Genomic DNA, 21431 nt, shown 5'->3' with positions numbered 1-21431 from the left:
TCATTATGGGGGGTCACAAGATGGGGTATCATGGAGGAACATAACATAGGATATTGTGGAAGAATGAGCAAATTGTCAAGGAACATTTACTTCGGTACCTGGATGGGAAGGCATTAATTAACCAGAGCCAGCACGGCTTTATGAGCAATAAATCTTGTCAGACTAACCTGATTTCCTTCTACAACAAAATCACTGAATGGTTGGACCAAGGGAATGCCGTGGACATAGTATATCTTGACTTCAGTAAGGCATTTGATAAAGTATCACATAACCTTCTTATTGAAAAAATGATTAAGTATGGCTTTGACAAAAAATCAGTTCGGTGGATTCACAACTGGCTTAATGATCGGGCACAACGAGTAATACTAAATGGCTACACATCCAACTGGAAGAACGTCAAAAGCGGGGTGCCGCAGGGCTCTGTTCTGGGCCCAGTACTGTTTAATATCTTTATAAATGATCTGGACGATGGAATTATTGGGGAACTCATTTGCAGATGATACGAAGATAGGAGGAATAGCCAACACTAGAGAGGAGAGAGAGTGTATTCAAAAGGACTTAGACACACTGGAACAATGGGCGGAGGCCAACAAAATGGTATTAACAGGGACAAATGCAAAGTTCTACATCTGGGTAACAGAAATGTAAAAAACATATATAGTATGGGAGGAATAGAACTAAGTGATAGCATAGGGGATAAGGACTTGGGCATAATAGTAGATCACAAATTCAACATGAGCCAACAGTGCGGTGCTGCTGCAAAAAAGGCGAATAAAATTCTGGGATGTATTAAGACAAGCATTGAATCTAGATGAAGAGAGGTCATTATTCCGCTGTACTCTTCCCTGGTCAGACCACACCTGGAATACTGTGTACAGTTCTGGGCGCCTCAATTCAAGAAAGACATCGATATATTGGAGCAAGTCCAGAGAAGAGCAACCAAAATGGTGGAAGGTCTGCAAACCATGTCCTATGAGGAGCGGCTAAAAGAACTGGGATTGTTTAGTTTGCAGAAGAGAAGGCTGAGGGGAGATTTAATAGCAGTCTACAAATATCTGAAAGGTAGTCACAGTGCAGAGGGATCTCCCCTATTCTCATTAGCACAAGGAAGTACAAGAAGCAATGGGATGAAACTAAAGGGAAAGAGATACAGATTAGACATTAGGAAAAACTTTCTGACAGTGAGGGGAGTGAGAGAGTGGAATAGGCTGCCACGGGAGGTGGTGGGCGCTCCATCAATGGAAATCTGCAAGCGGAATCTGGAGAAACATATAGCTGGGATGATTTAGGAAAACCTGCACTTGCAGGGGGTTGGACCCGATGGCCCTTGAGGTCCCTTCCAACTCTACCATAAGATAAGATAAGATAAGATAAGAAGACAAGGTAGAACGTACTGGAAGATCACTAGATGTGGCATTGTGGAGGAACACAAGAGGGGACATTCTGGAGGATTATAAGAAAGGGCATCCTAGAAGATCACATGTAAAAAGTATGGAGTAACATAAGATGGGACATTGTGGAGGAGCATGTGATGGGACATTGGCAACTCACACAAGATGGGACATTCTAGAGGATCACAAGAAGGAACCTTGTGGAGGAACACAAGATGGGACATTGTGAGGGAACACAAAATGGGGCATCAAGTAGGATCATAAAATGAGGCATTGCGGAAGAGCACAAGACAGTGAATCCTTGAGGATCGCAAGCGGAAACTTTGTAGATTAGTATAAGATGAGCAGGATGTGGAGGAGCATAAGATGGGAGATTATGGAGGAGCATAATATGGGACATTATGGGACATTGTGCTAAAACAAAATTTCGGTTATATGATCAGAACATCTTACACTGGGTTGTTGTTGTCGGGGGAGTTCCCAATTCGGATCTCGGCTCCCATCAGCATGTCCTTACAACAGTCCCGTCTGGTTGTGATGACAACATTTGATATCTTGTAGATCTTTTTCAGGTTCAGCTTCCACCAAGGATCTTCTTCCTTTTCAGTGAGGATACAGGAGCCCCCCCTGAATTCGGGGTTTTTGTTACCATCTATGGCATTTTTAGCATGCCCCTTGATCCTGTAGATATAGTCAGATATCTGCGAGGCTTCTCCATTTCTTGCTATATTTATGGCTGAGGAGACAAGAACAGAGAGCTGAGACATGAGGCCGACTGTCCACCATTGGCAATCAGGTTGGATCCACTGCAACAATGGAATAGAAGTGGAGACTATATCTGTAGGGCAAGTGATCTGATCTCACCTCCAGGTCCAGGAGGACGACACCCCAGAACCAGGGCCAGAGACCCCAGGAGAGTCAGAGACGACAGAAGGTTCATCCTGGAGGAAGGAGAAGATGGAGGAGAGAATGACTGATCCCAATAAGATGCTTTAGTGGCATAATTCATGGTGGGCGACAGATTAACATGAGTGAGAACATAAAGCGCCATTACACAGAAATACTGAGAAACCCTATAAATACCCTAAACATGAGTATGGATTAACAGAGTAATGAACATACGGGAGCTGATGGCGGCGTCAACCCCTCAATATCAAGTCTAGGTCAACCGGCCGTGGTAATAAAGACCTACATGAAAGGAGCCTGACCGGCTAAACCCCGGGATATACAGGGCTACCGTCTCCCCCATGTTATATAGTGTCCAACCTCATACAGCTATAGAGTGACCACTCAGGACAGATAAGGGTAACGAATAGAGATGAGCGAATAAGATTCGAAACTGCAGTTTTGAATACCTTGCTCCATAGGAATGAATGGGAGCGGCCCGCGCCAGCTTTCGGCGCTTAACCCCTTGCTGTTCGCCCGCTTACATTCATTCCTATGGGAGCGAGGTATTCGAATCAACTCTAGTAACAACTAATGGATGTTATTAGAGTTGAGCGAGTACTGTTCGGAACAGCACGCTCACAGCACGCTCCCATAGAAATGAATGGAAGCGGCCGGCACGCGGGGGGTTAAGCGGCTGGCCGCTGGCAAAGTCTGCGTGCCAGGTGCTTCCATTCATTTTTATGGGAGCGTGCTGTTCGGATCGGCTGATCCGAACAGTGTTCGCTTATCTCTAGATGTTATAAATTCTTATCATGAGTCTCTCGTCTACTGAATATCTCAAGATCATCAGGAGATAGTAAATAACGAGATAAATAAGGAGAATTGCACGTAAAACCACATATCCTTAATGGTAGATCCCGATACCTGTAACATGGCTCTGGGGGTCATGACCTCTAGGAGGGGTCTAATGAATAAACTTAACACATAAATACGTCAAATAATGAAAAACACAAATCCCTCCTCCATCCTTAGAACACAATTACTATGAAGCCCATACACATGAGGTATCTCTGAGTCCGAAACCGCCCGGTCTACAAAATTATACTAATATCATTTTCTGCCCGGCCCCTTAAGCCCCCTCTTCCGGAACCCTATGTTCCCTCCCGGGGTCTCCTCTTGCCGCTTCCTGGGGTGGTCCACATCCGCAGACGTTCGTCTGGGTTCCCTTTTCGGTTCTGCGTCCTCTCCTCCTCCTCTGAGTCAGCTGCAGGCTGATTGTCCAGATTTTACCCTCTCCTGGTTGGAGTATCATCAACTGACCGACTTCTGGCGTAAGTTCTCGCTGCAGCCCCTCCTTTCCTCTCCCCCCACTGCTTTGGAGGCCTTATTGGCGTGACCTGAGACTCCCTCCCATGTCCTCTCCCTTCTCTATGACATCCTTTTGAAGGCTGCGACTCCTGGACTCCCCCCCTATGTGCGTTCATGGGAAACCGACTTAGGCGCCCACGTTCCTGCTGCTGATTGGGACCGATGCTTCCTCCTGTCTCATAAACTACCCCTGCCTTGTAGTGCACAAGAGAAGAACTTGAAGATTCTGTCCCGTTGGTACCGATGCCCGACCCTGCTGCATAAGTTTTATCCTGCGGTCTCTGACCTCTGTTGGCGTTGTGGAACTGCGGAAGGCACCTTTTTTCATGTCTGGTGGGAATGTGGCTTAATCCAACCCTTCTGGTCCTCGGTGTTCGCTTTGTACGAGAAAGTCTCTGGCTGTTCCCTGTCCCCATCCCCTCAGTTAGCCCTCCTTTCCGTTATCCCAGGTAAATTGTCGAAGGTGAAAGGCGATATCCTGCGTCACTTTCTCACGGCCGCCAGAGCTGTTAACCCCCGCCATTGGCGCAGTCCTGCACCTCCTTCCCTTGTGGAATGGCTTCATGAGTTCCTCCATATTCGTAGAATGGAGAGCCTGGTCGCGAGGGATTCACCCGATTCTTCCAGGTTCAAAGATCTCTGGCGGCCGTGGGTGGTGTCCCAGGAGACCTCGGATTTCTCCTCCCAGTTTGATTGACCGCCCTGTCCCCCCAGTGCACCTCTTTCCATCCCTTCTGTGTTCGAAGTTTGTCTTGTCTCTCCCCCCCCCCCCCCCCTGCAGTCTAGTTTGTCTCTTTTGTGTTGTTTGTTCTCACATTCAGTTTCATCAGTTTGGGGCTGTGCCCCTACAGTTTTATATGTTCTTATTTAGGTTCCCAGCTTGTTTATCCTCTAGTTGGGGGTCTCCCCCTCGATTTGTATTCTATTGTATGGTCCTGTATGGCTGTCTTCCTTGGGAACCTAGGGCCTGTGGCCCTGTCACTCTGCATTTGGAGTATGTTCTTTGTTTTGTTTTTTCTATTATTGTTCTTGTTTTGCTTAACTCCTCGAAAACTCAATAAAAACCTGATTACACCTAAAATCATTTTCCCATATAGAGAACTCCATAGAGGGGACAAAGAGAATCTAAAGTGACAAATGGCTGTTATATAGCTGTGTCACCAAAATGTAATACAATGTGATCAAAGTGATAGACGTTCCCCAAAAAGGAATAATTAACAAATACCCCCACCCCCCATACACAGAAATATAAAAAAAAATTATGGGTGTCAGAGTAAAGAAAAATAAAAAAATTTGCAAAGTTTTAGATTTTTATTAATGGGATAAATTGTAAATAAAACTGTAAATGTGGTGTCCTGGAACAGGCCTGAAACATAGAATATAGGTGGAGTATAGAATGTAGGTGATATATAGGATATAGGTAATATATAGGATATACCTGCAGATGATGACATTCTGGCTAAAGAGTTAACACTGTAAAAAAGAAGCCCATAGGAAGGTCGAAAAAATGCAATTTTTCTCCGATTGCACCCCATTCTGATTTTTTTTTCAACTTTTTAGTACATTGTACAGAAAAATAAATTGAAGAATCATGAAGAACAATTTGCACTGCAAACAATAACCCCTAATATGTCTCTGAGAATGAAAAAAGTTAAGATATATATAAAATTATAGGGTTTGCAATACGGTCATAAAAAAACTCCCAAAAAAGTCACCAGCAGGAAAGTCTTAAACTAGTAAGTAGTGCAATAGTAAAAAAAAATAGTAATAGATTGTATTCCCCTGTCCTACAGTCGGCCTCTCCTCTCCTGACATGGCTGATAACAGATAGTAATAGATTGTATTCTCCTGTCCTACAGTCGGCCTCTCCTCTCCTGACATGGCTGATAACAGATAGTAATAGATTGTATTCCCCTGTCCTACAGTCGGCCTCTCCTCTCCTGACATGGCTGATAACAGATAGTAATAGATTGTATTCCCCTGTCCTACAGTCGGCCTCTCCTCTCCGGACATGGCTGATAACAGATAGTAATAGATTGAATTCCCCTGTCCTACAGTCGGCCTCTCCTGACATGGCAGATAACAGATAGTAATAGATTGTATTCTCCTGTCCTACAGTCGGCCTCTCCTCTCCTGACATGGCTGATAACAGATAGTAATAGATTGTATTCTCCTGTCCTACAGTCGGCCTCCCCTCTCCTGACATGGCTGATAACAGATAGTAATAGATTGTATTCCCCTGTCCTACAGTCGGCCTCTCCTCTCCTGACATGGCTGATAACAGATAGTAATAGATTGTATTCTCCTGTCCTACAGTCGGCCTCTCCTCTCCTGACATGGCTGATAACAGATAGTAATAGATTGTATTCCCCTGTCCTACAGTTGGCCTCTCCTCTCCTGACATGGCTGATAACAGATAGTAATAGATTGTATTCCCCTGTCCTACAGTCGGCCTCTCCTCTCCGGACATGGCTGATAACAGATAGTAATAGATTGAATTCCCCTGTCCTACAGTCGGCCTCTCCTGACATGACTGATAACAGATAGTAATAGATTGTATTCCCCTGTCCTACAGTCGGCCTCTCCTCTCCGGACATGGCTGATAACAGATAGTAATAGATTGTATTCCCCTGTCCTACAATCAGCCTCTCCCCTCCTGACATGGCTGATAACAGATAGTAATAGATTGTATTCCCCTGTCCTACAGTCAGCCTCTCCCCTCCTGACATGGCTGATAACAGATAGTAATAGATTGTATTCCCCTGTCCTACAGTCGGCCTCTCCTCTCCTGACATGGCTGATAACAGATGGTAATAGATTGTATTCCCCCGTCCTACAGTCGGCCTCTCCTGACATGGCTGATAACAGATAGTAATAGATTGTATTCCCCTGTCCTACAGTCGGCCTCTCCTCTCCGGATATGGCTGATAACAGATAGTAATAGATTGTATTCCCCTGTCCTACAGTCAGCCTCTCCCCTCCTGACATGGCTGATAACAGATAGTAATAGATTATATTCCCCTGTCCTACAGTCGGCCTCTCCTCTCCTGACATGGCTGATAAAAGATGGTAATAGATTGTATTCTCCTGTCCTACAGTTGGCCTCTCCTCTCCTGACATGGCTGATAACAGATAGTAATAGATTGTATTCCCCTGTCCTACAGTCGGCCTCTCCTGACATGACTGATAACAGATAGTAATAGATTGTATTCCCCTGTCCTACAGTCGGCCTCTCCTCTCCGGACATGGCTGATAACAGATAGTAATAGATTGTATTCCCCTGTCCTACAGTCGGCCTCTCCTCTCCTGACATGGCTGATAACAGATAGTAATAGATTGTATCCCCCTGTCCTACAGTCGGCCTCTCCTCTCCTGACATGGCTGATAACAAATAGTAATAGATTGTATTCCCCTGTCCTACAGTCGGCCTCTCCTCTCCTGACATGGCTGATAACAGATAGTAATAGATTGTATTCCCCTGTCCTACAGTCGGCCTCTCCTCTCCTGACATGGCTGATAACAGATAGCAATAGATTGTATTCCCCTGTCCTACAGTCGGCCTCTCCTGACATGACTGATAACAGATAGTAATTGATTGTATTCTCCTGTCCTACAGTCGGCCTCTCCCCTCCTGATATGGCTGATAACAGATAGTAATAGATTGTATTCTCCTGTCCTACAGTCGACCTCTCCTCTCCTGACATGACTGATAACAGATAGTAATAGATTGTATTCTCCTGTCCTACAGTCGGCCTCTCCTCTCCTGACATGGCTGATAACAGATAGTAATAGATTGTATTCTCCTGTCCTACAGTCGGCCTCTCCTCTCCTGATATGGCTGATAACAGATAGTAATAGATTGTATTCCCCTGTCCTACAGTCGGCCTCTCCTCTCCGGACATGGCTGATAACAGATAGTAATAGATTGTATTTCCCTGTCCTACAGTCGGCCTCTCCTCTCCTGACATGGCTGATAACAGATAGTAATAGATTGTATTCTCCTGTCCTACAGTCTGCCTCTCCTCTCCTGATATGGCTGATAACAGATAGTAATAGATTGTATTCCACTGTTCTACAGTCGGCCTCTCCTCTCCTGACATGGCTGATAACAGATAGTAATAGATTGTATTCCCCTGTCCTACAGTCGGCCTCTCCTCTCCTGACATGGCTGATAACAGATAGTAATAGATTGTATTCTCCTGTCCTACAGTCGGCCTCTCCTCTCCTGACATGGCTCATAACAGATAGTAATAGATTGTATTCCCCTGTCCTACAGTCGGCTTCTCCCCTCCTGACTTGGCTGATAACAGATAGTAATAGATTGTATTCCCCTGTCCTACAGTCGGCCTCTCCTCTCCTGACATGGCTGATAACAGATAGTAATAGATTGTATTCCCCTGTCCTACAGTCGGCCTCTCCTCTCCTGACATGGCTGATAACAGATAGAAATAGATTGTATTCCCCTGTCCTACAGTCGGCCTCTCCTGACATGACTGATAACAGATAGTAATAGATTGTATTCCCCTGTCCTACAGTCGGCCTCTCCTCTCCTGACATGGCTGATAACAGATAGTAATAGATTGTATTCCCCTGTCCTACAGTCGGCCTCTCCCCTCCTGACATGGCTGATAACAGATAGTAATAGATTGTATTCCCCTGTCCTACAGTCGGCCTCTCCTGACATGACTGATAACAGATAGTAATAGATTGTATTCCCCTGTCCTACAGTCGGCCTCTCCTCTCCGGACATGGCTGATAACAGATAGTAATAGATTGTATTCCCCTGTCCTACAGTCGACCTCTCCTCTCCTGACATGGCTGATAAGAGGTAGTAATAGATTGTATCTCCCTGTCCTACAGTCGGCCTCTCCTCTCCTGACATGGCTGATAACAGATAGTAATAGATTGTATTCCCCTGTCCTACAGTCGGCCTCTCCTCTCCTGACATGGCTGATAACAGATAGTAATAGATTGTATTCTCCTGTCCTACAGTTGGCCTCTCCTCTCCTGACATGGCTGATAACAGATAGTAATAGATTGTATTCCCCTGTCCTACAGTCGGCCTCTCCTGACATGGCTGATAACAGATAGTAATATATTGTATTCCCCTGTCCTACAGTCGGCCTCTCCCCTCCTGATATGGCTGATAACAGATAGTAATAGATTGTATTCCCCTGTCCTACAGTCGGCCTCTCCTGACATGACTGATAACAGATAGTAATGGATTGTATCCTCCTGTCCTACAGTCGGCCTCTCCCCTCCTGATATGGCTGATAACAGATAGTAATAGATTGTATTCTCCTGTCCTACAGTCGGCCTCTCCTGACATGACTGATAACAGATAGTAATGGATTGTATTCTCCTGTCCTACAGTCGGCCTCTCCCCTCCTGATATGGCTGATAACAGATAGTAATAGATTGTATTCTCCTGTCCTACAGTCGGCCTCTCCTCTCCTGACATGGCTGATAACAGATAGTAATAGATTGTATTCTCCTGTCCTACAGTCAGCCTCTCCTCTCCTGACATGGCTGATAACAGATAGTAATAGATTGTATTCTCCTGTCCTACAGTCGGCCTCTCCTCTCCTGACATGGCTGATAACAGATAGTAATAGATTGTATTCTCCTGTCCTACAGTCGGCTTCTCCCCTCCTGACATGGCTGATAACAGATAGTAATAGATTGTATTCCCCTGTCCTACAGTCGGCCTCTCCTGACATGACTGATAACAGATAGTAATAGATTGTATTCTCCTGTCCTACAGTCGGCCTCTCCTCTCCTGACATGGCTGATAACAGATAGTAATAGATTGTATTCCCCTGTCCTACAGTCGGCCACTCCTCTCCTGACATGGCTGATAACAGATAGTAATAGATTGTATTCCCCTGTCCTACAGTCGGCCTCTCCTCTCCTGACATGGCTTATAACAGATAGTAATAGATTGTATTCTCCTGTCCTACAGTCGGCCTCTCCTCTCCTGACATGGCTGATAACAGATAGTAATAGATTGTATTCTCCTGTCCTACAGTCGGCCTCTCCTCTCCTGACATGGCTGATAACAGATAGTAATAGATTGTATTCCCCTGTCCTACAGTCGGTCTCTCCTCTCCTGACATGGCTTATAACAGATAGTAATGGATTGTATTCTCCTGTCCTACAGTCGGCCTCTCCCCTCCTGATATGGCTGATAACAGATAGTAATAGATTGTATTCTCCTGTCCTACAGTCGGCCTCTCCTCTCCTGACATGGCTGATAACAGATAGTAATAGATTGTATTCTCCTGTCCTACAGTCGGCCTCTCCTGACATGACTGATAACAGATAGTAATAGATTGTATTCTCCTGTCCTACAGTCGGCCTCTCCTCTCCTGACATGGCTGATAACAGATAGTAATAGATTGTATTCCCCTGTCCTACAGTCGGCCTCTCCTCTCCTGACATGGCTGATAACAGATAGTAATAGATTGTATTCCCCTGTCCTACAGTCAGCCTCTCCTCTCCTGACATGGCTGATAACAGATAGTAATAGATTGTATTCCCCTGTCCTACAGTCGGCCTCTCCTCTCCTGACATGGCTGATAACAGATAGTAATAGATTGTATTCCCCTGTCCTACAGTCAGCCTCTCCTCTCCTGACATGGCTGATAACAGATAGTAATAGATTGTATTCCTCTGTCCTACAGTCGGCCTCTCCTGACATGGCTGATAACAGATAGTAATAGATTGTATTCCCCTGTCCTACAGTCGGCCTCTCCTCTCCTGACATGGCTGATAACAGATAGTAATAGATTGTATTCCCCTGTCCTACAGTCGGCCTCTCCTCTCCTGACATGGCTGATAACAGATAGTAATAGATTGTATTCCCCTGTCCCACAGTCGGCCTCTCCTCTCCTGACATGGCTGATAACATATAGTAATAGATTGTATTCCTCTGTCCTACAGTCGGCCTCTCCTGACATGACTGATAACAGATAGTAATAGATTGTATTCTCCTGTCCTACAGTCGGCCTCTCCTGACATGGCTGATAACAGATAGTAATAGATTGTATTCTCCTGTCCTACAGTCGGCCTCTCCTCTCCTGACATGGCTGATAACAGATAGTAATAGATTGTATTCCCCTGTCCTACAGTCGGCCTCTCCTCTCCTGACATGGCTGATAACATATAGTAATAGATTGTATTCCTCTGTCCTACAGTCGGCCTCTCCTGACATGACTGATAACAGATAGTAATAGATTGTATTCTGCTGTCCCACAGTCGGCCTCTCCTGACATGGCTGATAACAGATAGTAATAGATTGTATTCTCCTGTCCTACAGTCGGCCTCTCCTCTCCTGACATGGCTGATAACAGATAGTAATAGATTGTATTCCCCTGTCCTACAGTCGGCCTCTCCTCTCCTGACATGGCTGATAACAGATAGTAATAGATTGTATTCCCCTGTCCTACAGTCGGCCTCCCCTCTCCTGACATGGCTGATAACAGATAGTAATAGATTGTATTCCCCTGTCCTACAGTCGGCCTCTGCTCTCCTGACATGGCTGATAACAGATAGTAATAGATTGTATTCCCCTGTCCTACAGTCGGCCTCTCCTCTCCTGACATGGCTGATAACAGATAGTAATAGATTGTATTCCCCTGTCCTACAGTCGGCCTCCCCTCTCCTGACATGGCTGATAACAGATAGTAATAGATTGTATTCCCCTGTCCTACAGTCGGCCTCTGCTCTCCTGACAGGGCTGATAACAGATAGTAATAGATTGTATTCCCCTGTCCTACAGTCGGCCTCTCCTCTCCTGACATGGCTGATAACAGATAGTAATAGATTGTATTCCCCTGTCCCACAGTCGGCCTCTCCTGACATGGCTGATAACAGATAGTAATAGATTGTATTCCCCTGTCCTACAGTCGGCCTCTCCTCTCCTGACATGGCTGATAACAGATAGTAATAGAATGTACTCACATGAGACGTTTCCTGCGGTCTCGCTGACTGCAGTGGTCTCGGTGCAGTTATTTATACCTATCTACACTCCAGTCTCTCCTCCCACTCTGACTCTGTACACACTCTGTGGTTTTCCATGGAATATAGATAATATATAAATGTAATCAGACTGGATTAGTTACTGTGATCATAATATCAAGAGATCAAATTGTAAACACACTCCAGGATCCACATTATACTCATGTAATCATATATGTATTATATACAGTACTAGCCTCGGCCTGCGGCTTCAGCAATTAGCAAATTGCTGCTGTCGATGGTTTGCCTGCTCCGGCGTTTCGACAGCTGTCAAGCTGGCAAGTCGCTGAACGCTTACTTCATGCTGTGCCCGTTATTGTTCCAGCATCTCAGCAGCTCGCTGGGATGCCATATAATGAGAGTGTTGTTGGCGACGATGATCCCCCTGAGCTCCACTTGAGGAGAACTCTGTGACTTCTGGCTCCTTCATAGCTCTCGGTGTTTGCAACAAATTAGATGTTCTTTTTCCCGCCATTTTTAATATTAGCAAACTGACAATGTGGAGGAAAGGGGTTTCCCCTCCAGTGTGTCAGTACTGCCTGGAGCAGATCAGATAATATGCAGATGCTTGTACACAATGGATGGAGGGTTATCTGAGTGTTACATAGAGAGATAACAGACCTGGGAGCTGAGATAAGCGGCTGCAGGAGCAGTGTAATATAGTATGTGACCATAAATCCAGAACAGTAGTGAAGCCATGTCATTTACCAGGATACAAAGTAGCCGATGTGTTACTGCAGGTTACAGAGAATCTATGGGGCAAATCTCATCCAAATCCACTCTGTGGTTTCTGTGATTGAGGAGCAAACATCCAAACTGTCACATGTATAATATTAGTAGGATTGTACAGTCACTGTACGGTGATAAATACACTATGTATTATAGATATATATAGTCCTAGGAGTCCTGACAGTGTCATACACTATGTATTATAGATATATATAGTCCTAGGAGCCCTGACAGTGTCATACACTATGTATTATAGATATATATAGTCCTAGGAGCCCTGACAGTGTCATACACTATGTATTATAGATATATATAGTCCTAGGAGTCCTGACAGTGTCATACACTATGTATTATAGATATATATAGTCCTAGGAGCCCTGACAGTGTCATACACTATGTATTATAGATATATATAGTCCTAGGAGCCCTGACAGTGTCATACACTATGTATTATAGATATATATAGTCCTAGGAGCCCTGACAGTATCATACACTATGTATTATAGATATATAGTCCCAGGAGCCCTGACAGTGTCATACACTATGTATTATAGATATATATAGTCCTAGGAGTCCTGACAGTATCATACACTATGTATTATAGATATATAGTCCCAGGAGCCCTGACAGTGTCATACACTATGTATTATAGATATATATAGTCCTAGGAGCCCTGACAGTGTCATACACTATGTATTATAGATATATATAGTCCTAGGAGTCCTGACAGTGTCATACACTATGTATTATAGATATATATAGTCCTAGAGTCCACATATTGGTCTTCTGTATCATTACCTGGATTATTCCTTGGGGGATTCTGACCTTGATCTGCTCATTATTTCCTTGGTAAGTTTATAGATTTGTCATTCTAGCCCAGGTACGAGTCCCGGATTCCCCTTTTACTACATCATGTGACCAGTGTCCTATTGTGGACTCCGTCATATACACCAAGTAATTTTCCGCCTTCTTCTTAATCAGCTCTTTACAATTGTCTTAGAGTAAACATTTCCTCTGAAGTTCTGGGGAAGGAGACTATATACATATTGTGTAATCTCTGTATAGTGATATCTTCTAGAGCTTTCTCTGCAGTCGGGCAGGGAACACTTTTATTTATCCTCAGAAATAATTTCTTAGTTAATGGACGACTTCCCTGAGACGTTAGTATTGGATTTGCTGCAGTGCCTGAAAAATAAGTCTTAGCTCTTTTTTCTTAAGAAAATCCTTGTATGAGGCACTATCTTATTTATTAAATCAACAGAGCGAGGAAGGACTGAGCAGCCTGACAATATTATTCCAAAAACCAGGACACACAAGGTCACACCAGTACTACAACTGTCCATACTAAGGCACAGTCTGTATCCAAAAGCCACCCCCGAGGAGGTCACACTGGGGTGCAGCCACAACATCTAGTCCTCAGCCATAAACAAGGACTATTCTTTCTCCAGGTTCCCTCAGGATAGTGGTCCTTACAAGGAGACCTGACCTGAGCCCAAACAATCCTGACTCCATGTCAGATAGGACAACATGGGACAATGCACCTCAGTACAGACAACACAAGAGATACAAATAGCGCAGGAAATAATCGGGATATTACACAACACACCATCACGACCTCTCCCCTCTTATAATATGTGAGCTGGTCATGTGACGTCACCGACTTACAACATGACCTAACATGTTATAATAAGCTAAGAACAGTCCATCGTACAATTATATCCTGGTCAAAGGGCAACAAAGAAATGTCATCACCCGATACAAAGAAGAGAAGTCTTAGTTGGGCTTCAGATAGACAACAAAAGTCTCCAGTTATTGGCCAGACTTAGATGTCCCACTCAAGAGGTTTCCAGGGTCTTTGCATTTCCGTGGTCAGGAGCTTTCTAGGACCTGCAAACCAGTCCACAGTTCTTTAGGGACTCAGCACTGTCCATACAAACTCTTTGCCCCAGTATATCCCCCACAGTATATCACATAGTATAGGTCTGCTATTTGACCCATTAGGTGTCAAAGATCACCACAGGTGGAACAGTCCCTGCCGACATCGATAGTAGATCCAGAGGAGATAGAGGCAGAAAACAAAGACATAGAAGGTGGAGGAGACCTGGTAATGGGTCCATGATCCCTCCGCTCAGAAGCTCACAGCGAATCTACACCAGGGTCTTCTCCTCCATCTTAAACTTACTCTTTAAATGTTGCTTTATCCACCTCACGCTCAAGTACCCTCCATCACTACCCTCATCCGTGTAGGAAGACCATACACCCAAATATCCATTGCCGACTGCGACCTCATCATGGCTGGTGGACCACACAAGGTCTTCAGGCGTTGACAGTCCTGGGCTGGTGTGAATCCAGGAGGTCCTTCACTATGTGAGGCACTAACGTGGTCATCCATCACTGGTGGGTCTGTCTCTTCCTCCTTAACCCCAGCTTGGCTTTCAGAATTGGCACTTCCACCTAAACTAGGGGTTTAGGTGGCTGAGTGGCCCACACATCTCCTGCCTCTGGGTCACCCATAAGATTTGGTTCTGCAGATTCGCTGACCTCTATGGAGTGTGTCTCCTCCAACACTGAGTTAGGTTCAGAGTATTCGCTCCCCTCTGCATCATCCACAACATCATCACACTCAGACAGGTGAGGATGAGGTCAGAGATATATGGAGAGGACAGGAGAGGATGAGGTCAGAGATATATGGAGGGGACAGGTGAGGATGAGGTCAGAGATATATGGAGGGGACAGGTGAGGATGAGGTCAGAGATATATGGAGGAGACAGGTGAGGATGAGGTCAGAGATATATGGAGGGGACAGGTGAGGATGAGGTCAGAGATATATGGAGGGGACAGGTGAGGATGAGGTCAGAGATATATGGAGAGGACAGGTGAGGATGAGGTCAGAGATATATGGAGGGGACAGGTGAGGTCAGAGATATATGGAGGGGACAGGTGAGGATGAGGTCAGAGATATATGGAGGGGACAGGTGAGGATGAAGTCAGAGATATATGGAGGGGACAGGTGTGGATGAGGTCAGAGATATATGGAGGGGACAGGTGAGGATGAGGTCAGAGATATATGGAGGGGACAGGTGAGGATGAGGTCAGAGATATATGGAGGGGACAGGTGAGGATGAGGTCAGAGATATATGGAGGGGACAGGTGTGGATGAGGTCAGAGATATATGGAGGGGACAGGTGAGGATGAGGTCAGTGATACATGGAGAGGACAGGTGAGGATGAGGTCAGAGGTATATAGAGGGGACAGGTGAGGATGAGGTCTGAGATATATGGAGGGGACAGGTGAGGATGAGGTCAGAGATATATGGAGGGGACAGGTGTGGATGAGGTCTGAGATATATGGAGAGGACAGGTGAGGATGAGGTCTGAGATATATGGAGGGGACAGGTGAGGATGAGGTTAGAGATATATGGAGGGGACAGGTGAGGATGAGGTCAGAGATATATGGAGGAGACAGGTGAGGATGAGGTCAGAGATATATGGAGGGGACAGGTGAGGATGAGGTCAGAGATATATGGAGGGGACAGGTGTGGGTGAGATCAGATATATATGGAGGGGACAGGTGTGGATGAGGTCAGAGATATATGGAGGGGACAGGTGAGGATGAGGTCAGAGATATATGGAGGGGACAGGTGAGGATGAGGTTAGAGATATATGGAGGGGACAGGTGAGGATGAGGTCAGAGATATATGGAGAGGACAGGTGAGGATGAGGTCTGAGATATATGGAGGGGACAGGTGAGGATGAGGTTAGAGATATATGGAGGGGACAGGTGAGGATGAGGTCAGAGATATATGGAGGAGACAGGTGAGGATGAGGTCAGAGATATATGGAAGGGACAGGTGAGGATGAGGTCAGAGATATATGGAGGGGACAGGTGTGGGTGAGATCAGATATATATGGAGGGGACAGGTGTGGATGAGGTCAGAGATATATGGAGGGGACAGGTGAGGATGAGGTCAGAGATATATGGAGGGGACAGGTGAGGATGAGGTTAGAGATATATGGAGGGGACAGGTGAGGATGAGGTCAGAGATATATGGAGAGGACAGGTGAGGATGAGGTCTGAGATATATGGAGGGGACAGGTGAGGATGAGGTTAGAGATATATGGAGGGGACAGGTGAGGATGAGGTCAGAGATATATGGAGGAGACAGGTGAGGATGAGGTCAGAGATATATGGAAGGGACAGGTGAGGATGAGGTCAGAGATATATGGAGGGGACAGGTGTGGGTGAGATCAGATATATATGGAGGGGACAGGTGTGGATGAGGTCAGAGATATATGGAGAGGACAGGTAAGGATGAGGTCAGAGATATATGGAGGAGACAGGTGAGGATGAGGTCAGAGATATATGGAGAGGACAGGTGAGGATGAGGTCAGAGATATATGGAGGGGACAGGTGAGGATGAGGTCAGAGATATATGGAGGGGACAGGTGTGGATGAGGTCAGAGATATATGGAGGGGACAGGTGAGGATGAGGTCAGAGATATATGGAGAGGACAGGTGAGGATGAGGTCAGAGATATATGGAGGGGACAGGTGAGGATGAGGTCAGAGATATATATGGAGGGGACAGGTGAGGATGAGGTCAGAGATATATGGAGGGGACAGGTGTGGATGAGGTCAGAGATATATGGAGGGGACAGGTGAGGATGAGGTCAGAGATACATGGAGAGGACAGGTGAGGATGAGGTCAGAGGTATATAGAGGGGAAAGGTGAGGATGAGGTCTGAGATATATGGAGGGGACAGGTGAGGATGAGGTCAGAGATATATGGAGGGGACAGGTGTGGATGAGGTCTGAGATATATGGAGAGGACAGGTGAGGATGAGGTCCTAGATATATGGAGGGGACAGGTGAGGATGAGGTTAGAGATATATGGAGGGGACAGGTGAGGATGAGGTCAGAGATATATGGAGAGGACAGGTGAGGATGAGGTCTGAGATATATGGAGGGGACAGGTGAGGATGAGGTTAGAGATATATGGAGGGGACAGGTGAGGATGAGGTCAGAGATATATGGAGGAGACAGGTGAGGATGAGGTCAGAGATATATGGAGGGGACAGGTGAGGATGAGGTCAGAGATATATGGAGGGGACAGGTGTGGGTGAGATCAGATATATATGGAGGGGACAGGTGTGGATGAGGTCAGAGATATATGGAGGGGACAGGTGAGGATGAGGTCAGAGATATATGGAGGGGACAGGTGAGGATGAGGTTAGAGATATATGGAGGGGACAGGTGAGGATGAGGTCAGAGATATATGGAGAGAACAGGTGAGGATGAGGTCTGAGATATATGGAGGGGACAGGTGAGGATGAGGTTAGAGCTATATGGAGGGGACAGGTGAGGATGAGGTCAGAGATATATGGAGGAGACAGGTGAGGATGAGGTCAGAGATATATGGAGGGGACAGGTGAGGATGAGGTCAGAGATATATGGAGGGGACAGGTGTGGGTGAGATCAGATATATATGGAGGGGACAGGTGTGGATGAGGTCAGAGATATATGGAGGGGACAGGTGAGGATGAGGTCAGAGATATATGGAGGGGACAGGTGTGGGTGAGATCAGATATATATGGAGGGGACAGGTGTGGATGAGGTCAGAGATATATGGAGGGGACAGGTGAGGATGAGGTCAGAGATATATGGAGAGGACAGGTGAGGATGAGGTCAGAGATATATGGAGAGGACAGGTGAGGATGAGGTCAGAGATATATGGAGGGGACAGGTGAGGATGAGGTCAGAGATATATGGAGGGGACAGGTGTGGATGAGGTCAGAGATATATGGAGGGGACAGGTGAGGATGAGGTCAGAGATATATGGAGAGGACAGGTGAGGATGAGGTCAGAGATATATGGAGGAGACAGGTGAGGATGAGGTCAGAGATATATGGAGAGGACAGGTGAGGAGGTCAGAGATATATGGAGGGGACAGGTGAGGATGAGGTCAGAGATATATGGAGGGGACAGGTGTGGATGAGGTCAGAGATATATGGAGGGGACAGGTGAGGTCAGAGATATATGGAGGGGACAGGTGAGGAGGTCAGAGATATATGGAGAGGACAGGTGAGGATGAGGTCAGAGATATATGGAGGGGACAGGTGTGGGTGAGATCAGATATATATGGAGGGGACAGGTGTGGATGAGGTCAGAGATATATGGAGAGGACAGGTGTGGGTGAGATCAGATATATATGGAGGGGACAGGTGTGGATGAGGTCAGAGATATATGGAGGGGACAGGTGAGGATGAGGTCAGAGATATATGGAGGGGACAGGTGAGGATGAGGTCAGAGATATATGGAGGGTGCAGGTGAGGATGAGGTCAGAGATATATGGAGGGGACAGGTGAGGATGAGGTCAGAGATATATGGAGGTAACAGGTGAGGATGAGGTCAGAGATATATGGAGAGGACAGGTGTGGATGAGGTCAGAGATATATGGAGGGGACAGGTGTGGATGAGGTCAGAGATATATGGAGGGGACAGGTGAGGTCAGAGATATATGGAGGGGACAGGTGAGGAGGTCAGAGATATATGGAGAGGACAGGTGAGGTCAGAGATATATGGAGAGGACAGGTGAGGATGAGGTCAGAGATATATGGAGGAGAAAGGTGAGGATGAGGTCAGAGATATATGGAGGAGACAAGTGTGGATGAGTTAATGTTGGCATTATCCTTCAAAGTCCAAGGTTCGGGCCGTCTTCCGGCCATTGTTCCCTAGAGGTTTTCTCCACAGGGCTTTTTCCTCTCCTGCGGGCTGTAAGATGATTGTTCATGAGTTTAGTTCATATTTTTTGGTATTTGCCTGAACAGTTAGTTTTTGAGTTATTTGTTCCTGGCATTGGCAATACCTGTGGAAATAAATAAATTGAAATAGGGGGCAACACGTTGGCTCAGTGGTTAGCACTGCAGCCTTGTAGCGCTGTAGTCCTGGGTTTGAATCCTGCCAGGAACAACATCTGCAAGGAGTTTGTAGGTTCTCCCTGGGTTTGCGTGGATTTCCTCTCATACTACAAAGACAGACTTATTCTTTATTCTTATGGTAGAGTTGGAAGGGACCTCAAGGGCCATCGGGTCCAACCCCCTGCGAGTGCAGGTTTTCCTAAATCATTCCAGCTATATGTTTATCCAGATTCCGCTTGAAGATTTCCATTGATGGAGCGCCCACCACCTCCCGTGGCAGCCTATTCCACTCTCTCACTCTCCTCACTGTCAGAAAGTTTTTCCTAATGTCTAATCTGTATCTCTTTCCCTTTAGTTTCATCCCATTGCTTCTTGTACTTCCTTGTGCTAATGAGAATAGGGGAGATCCCTCTGCACTGTGACTACCTTTCAGATATTTGTAGACTGCTATTAAATCTCCCCTCAGCCTTCTCTTCTGCAAACTAAACAATCCCAGTTCTTTTAGCCGCTCCTCATAGGACATGGTTTGCAGACCTTCCACCATTTTGGTTGCTCTTCTCTGGACTTGCTCCAATATATCGATGTCTTTCTTGAATTGAGGCGCCCAGAACTGTACACAGTATTCCAGGTGTGGTCTGACCAGGGAAGAGGACAGCGGAATAATGACCTCTCTTCATCTAGATTCAATGCTTGTCTTAATACATCCCAGAATTTTATTAGCCTTTTTTGCAGCAGCACCGCACTGTTGGCTCATGTTGAATTTGTGATCTACTATTATGCCCAAGTCCTTTTCCCCTATGCTATCACTTAGTTCTGATAGGAAATAAAAAAAAAAACAGTACATTGTCATCCCTATATTATATATCCCTATATCATATATCCCTATATGGGGCTCACAATCTACTATTTAAGAAAAAATAAATAAATTGAAATAATAGTAAGTAAAACATTATTTTATTTCTTTGAGTTTAATAAAGCTGTGGCCAATATTTCCTGTAGTTTGGGTGGTTTTAGGAAGCAGTGAGGGATATCCCATATCCAAAAGTCATGGCATTACATAAACTAGGACATGATTTAATAGACTTTTATTTTTCAGCTACCAGCAGACTTTAGTAACCTCAGGGACTGGTTCTCCATAAACCTCGACCTCGCACAGTGTCAGGTACTCGGGGCGTCCTGGGATGACCACACTGACGTACTGACCCTCCATCCCGTTACAGCAGAATGGCAAGGTGAGAGACGAAACATCGGTGACCCTTCCGCACCTGGAGGAGAAATACAGAAAAATCCTGACTGCTCGTTCCTCCATATTCTGAGAGATCTGCAAAGTTGAGCAGGCGGTGAGCAACCCATCTGGTCTCCAATCCTCTGACTCCCAAACTGTTCTCCTGTCCTCTGTCCCCCAACTGCCTCCAATTGTTCTCCTATCCTATTCCTCTAAGCTGTTCTCCGTGTCCACTGCCAAACCCAACTGTTCTCCTCTCTTCTGCCCTCTAAGTTGGTCTCCTGTCCTCTACCACCCCCAGTTGGTCTCGTGTCCTCTTCCCCCGACTGCTCTCCTGTCCTCTGCCCCCATAACTGTTCCCCTGTCCTATACCCTCCAGCTGTTCTCCTGTCCTCTTCCTTTTTTACTACCTTGTTGTTCTCCTGTCCGGTGCCCCCAGCTGTTCTCCTGACTCTTGGCTATTTTCCTGCCCTCTTCTCTAGCTATACTCGTGTCCTCAGTTCCAAACAGTTCACCTGTCCTCCAGCTTTTCTCCTGTCCCTCAGTTATTCTCTTGTCCTCTGCCACCCAGCTGCCTACCCCCTGGCTATTTTTCTGCCCACTTGTTCCAGTGTTCTCTTGTCCTAAGCAGTTCACCTGTCCCCCAGTTGGTCTCCTGTCTGGAGTTTGTATGGAGATCAGCATGGAGTTTGTATGTTCTCCTTGTCTTTGTGTGGCTGTCCTTTGGGTGCACCATAGATGTATTGAAAGGAAACTTAGATTGTAAACCCTACTTGGGACAGTGTTAACCATATCTGTAAGGGGGAGTTCACACTACCATTGTCAATGTCTGTTGTGGTTTTCCATAATATATGACAGCAACGGATATAAAATGTCACAAAGAAAGGTCACAGAC

General features: G+C 45.9%; 1 protein-coding gene across 1 annotated transcript in view; it reads right to left on the bottom strand.

The window, feature by feature from the left end:
• LOC142201104 (uncharacterized) overlaps nt 1-21431 on the bottom strand; it is a 45965-nt gene that overhangs the window by 813 nt on the left and 23721 nt on the right. Inside the window, exons 3-5 of the mRNA XM_075271932.1 lie at nt 20412-20576; nt 2256-2332; nt 1845-2127 (exon numbers count right to left, since the gene is read on the bottom strand). Coding sequence (XP_075128033.1) covers nt 1845-2127; nt 2256-2332; nt 20412-20576 — 525 coding nt within the window. The remainder of the gene's footprint in view (nt 1-1844; nt 2128-2255; nt 2333-20411; nt 20577-21431) is intronic.

This window comes from Leptodactylus fuscus, chromosome 4 (assembly GCF_031893055.1).
Source record: "Leptodactylus fuscus isolate aLepFus1 chromosome 4, aLepFus1.hap2, whole genome shotgun sequence".
In the NCBI taxonomy this organism is placed as follows: Eukaryota; Metazoa; Chordata; class Amphibia; order Anura; family Leptodactylidae; genus Leptodactylus; species Leptodactylus fuscus.
The sequence above is the reverse complement of the archived record's forward strand: the minus strand, read 5'-3'. Positions and strand labels throughout refer to the sequence as shown.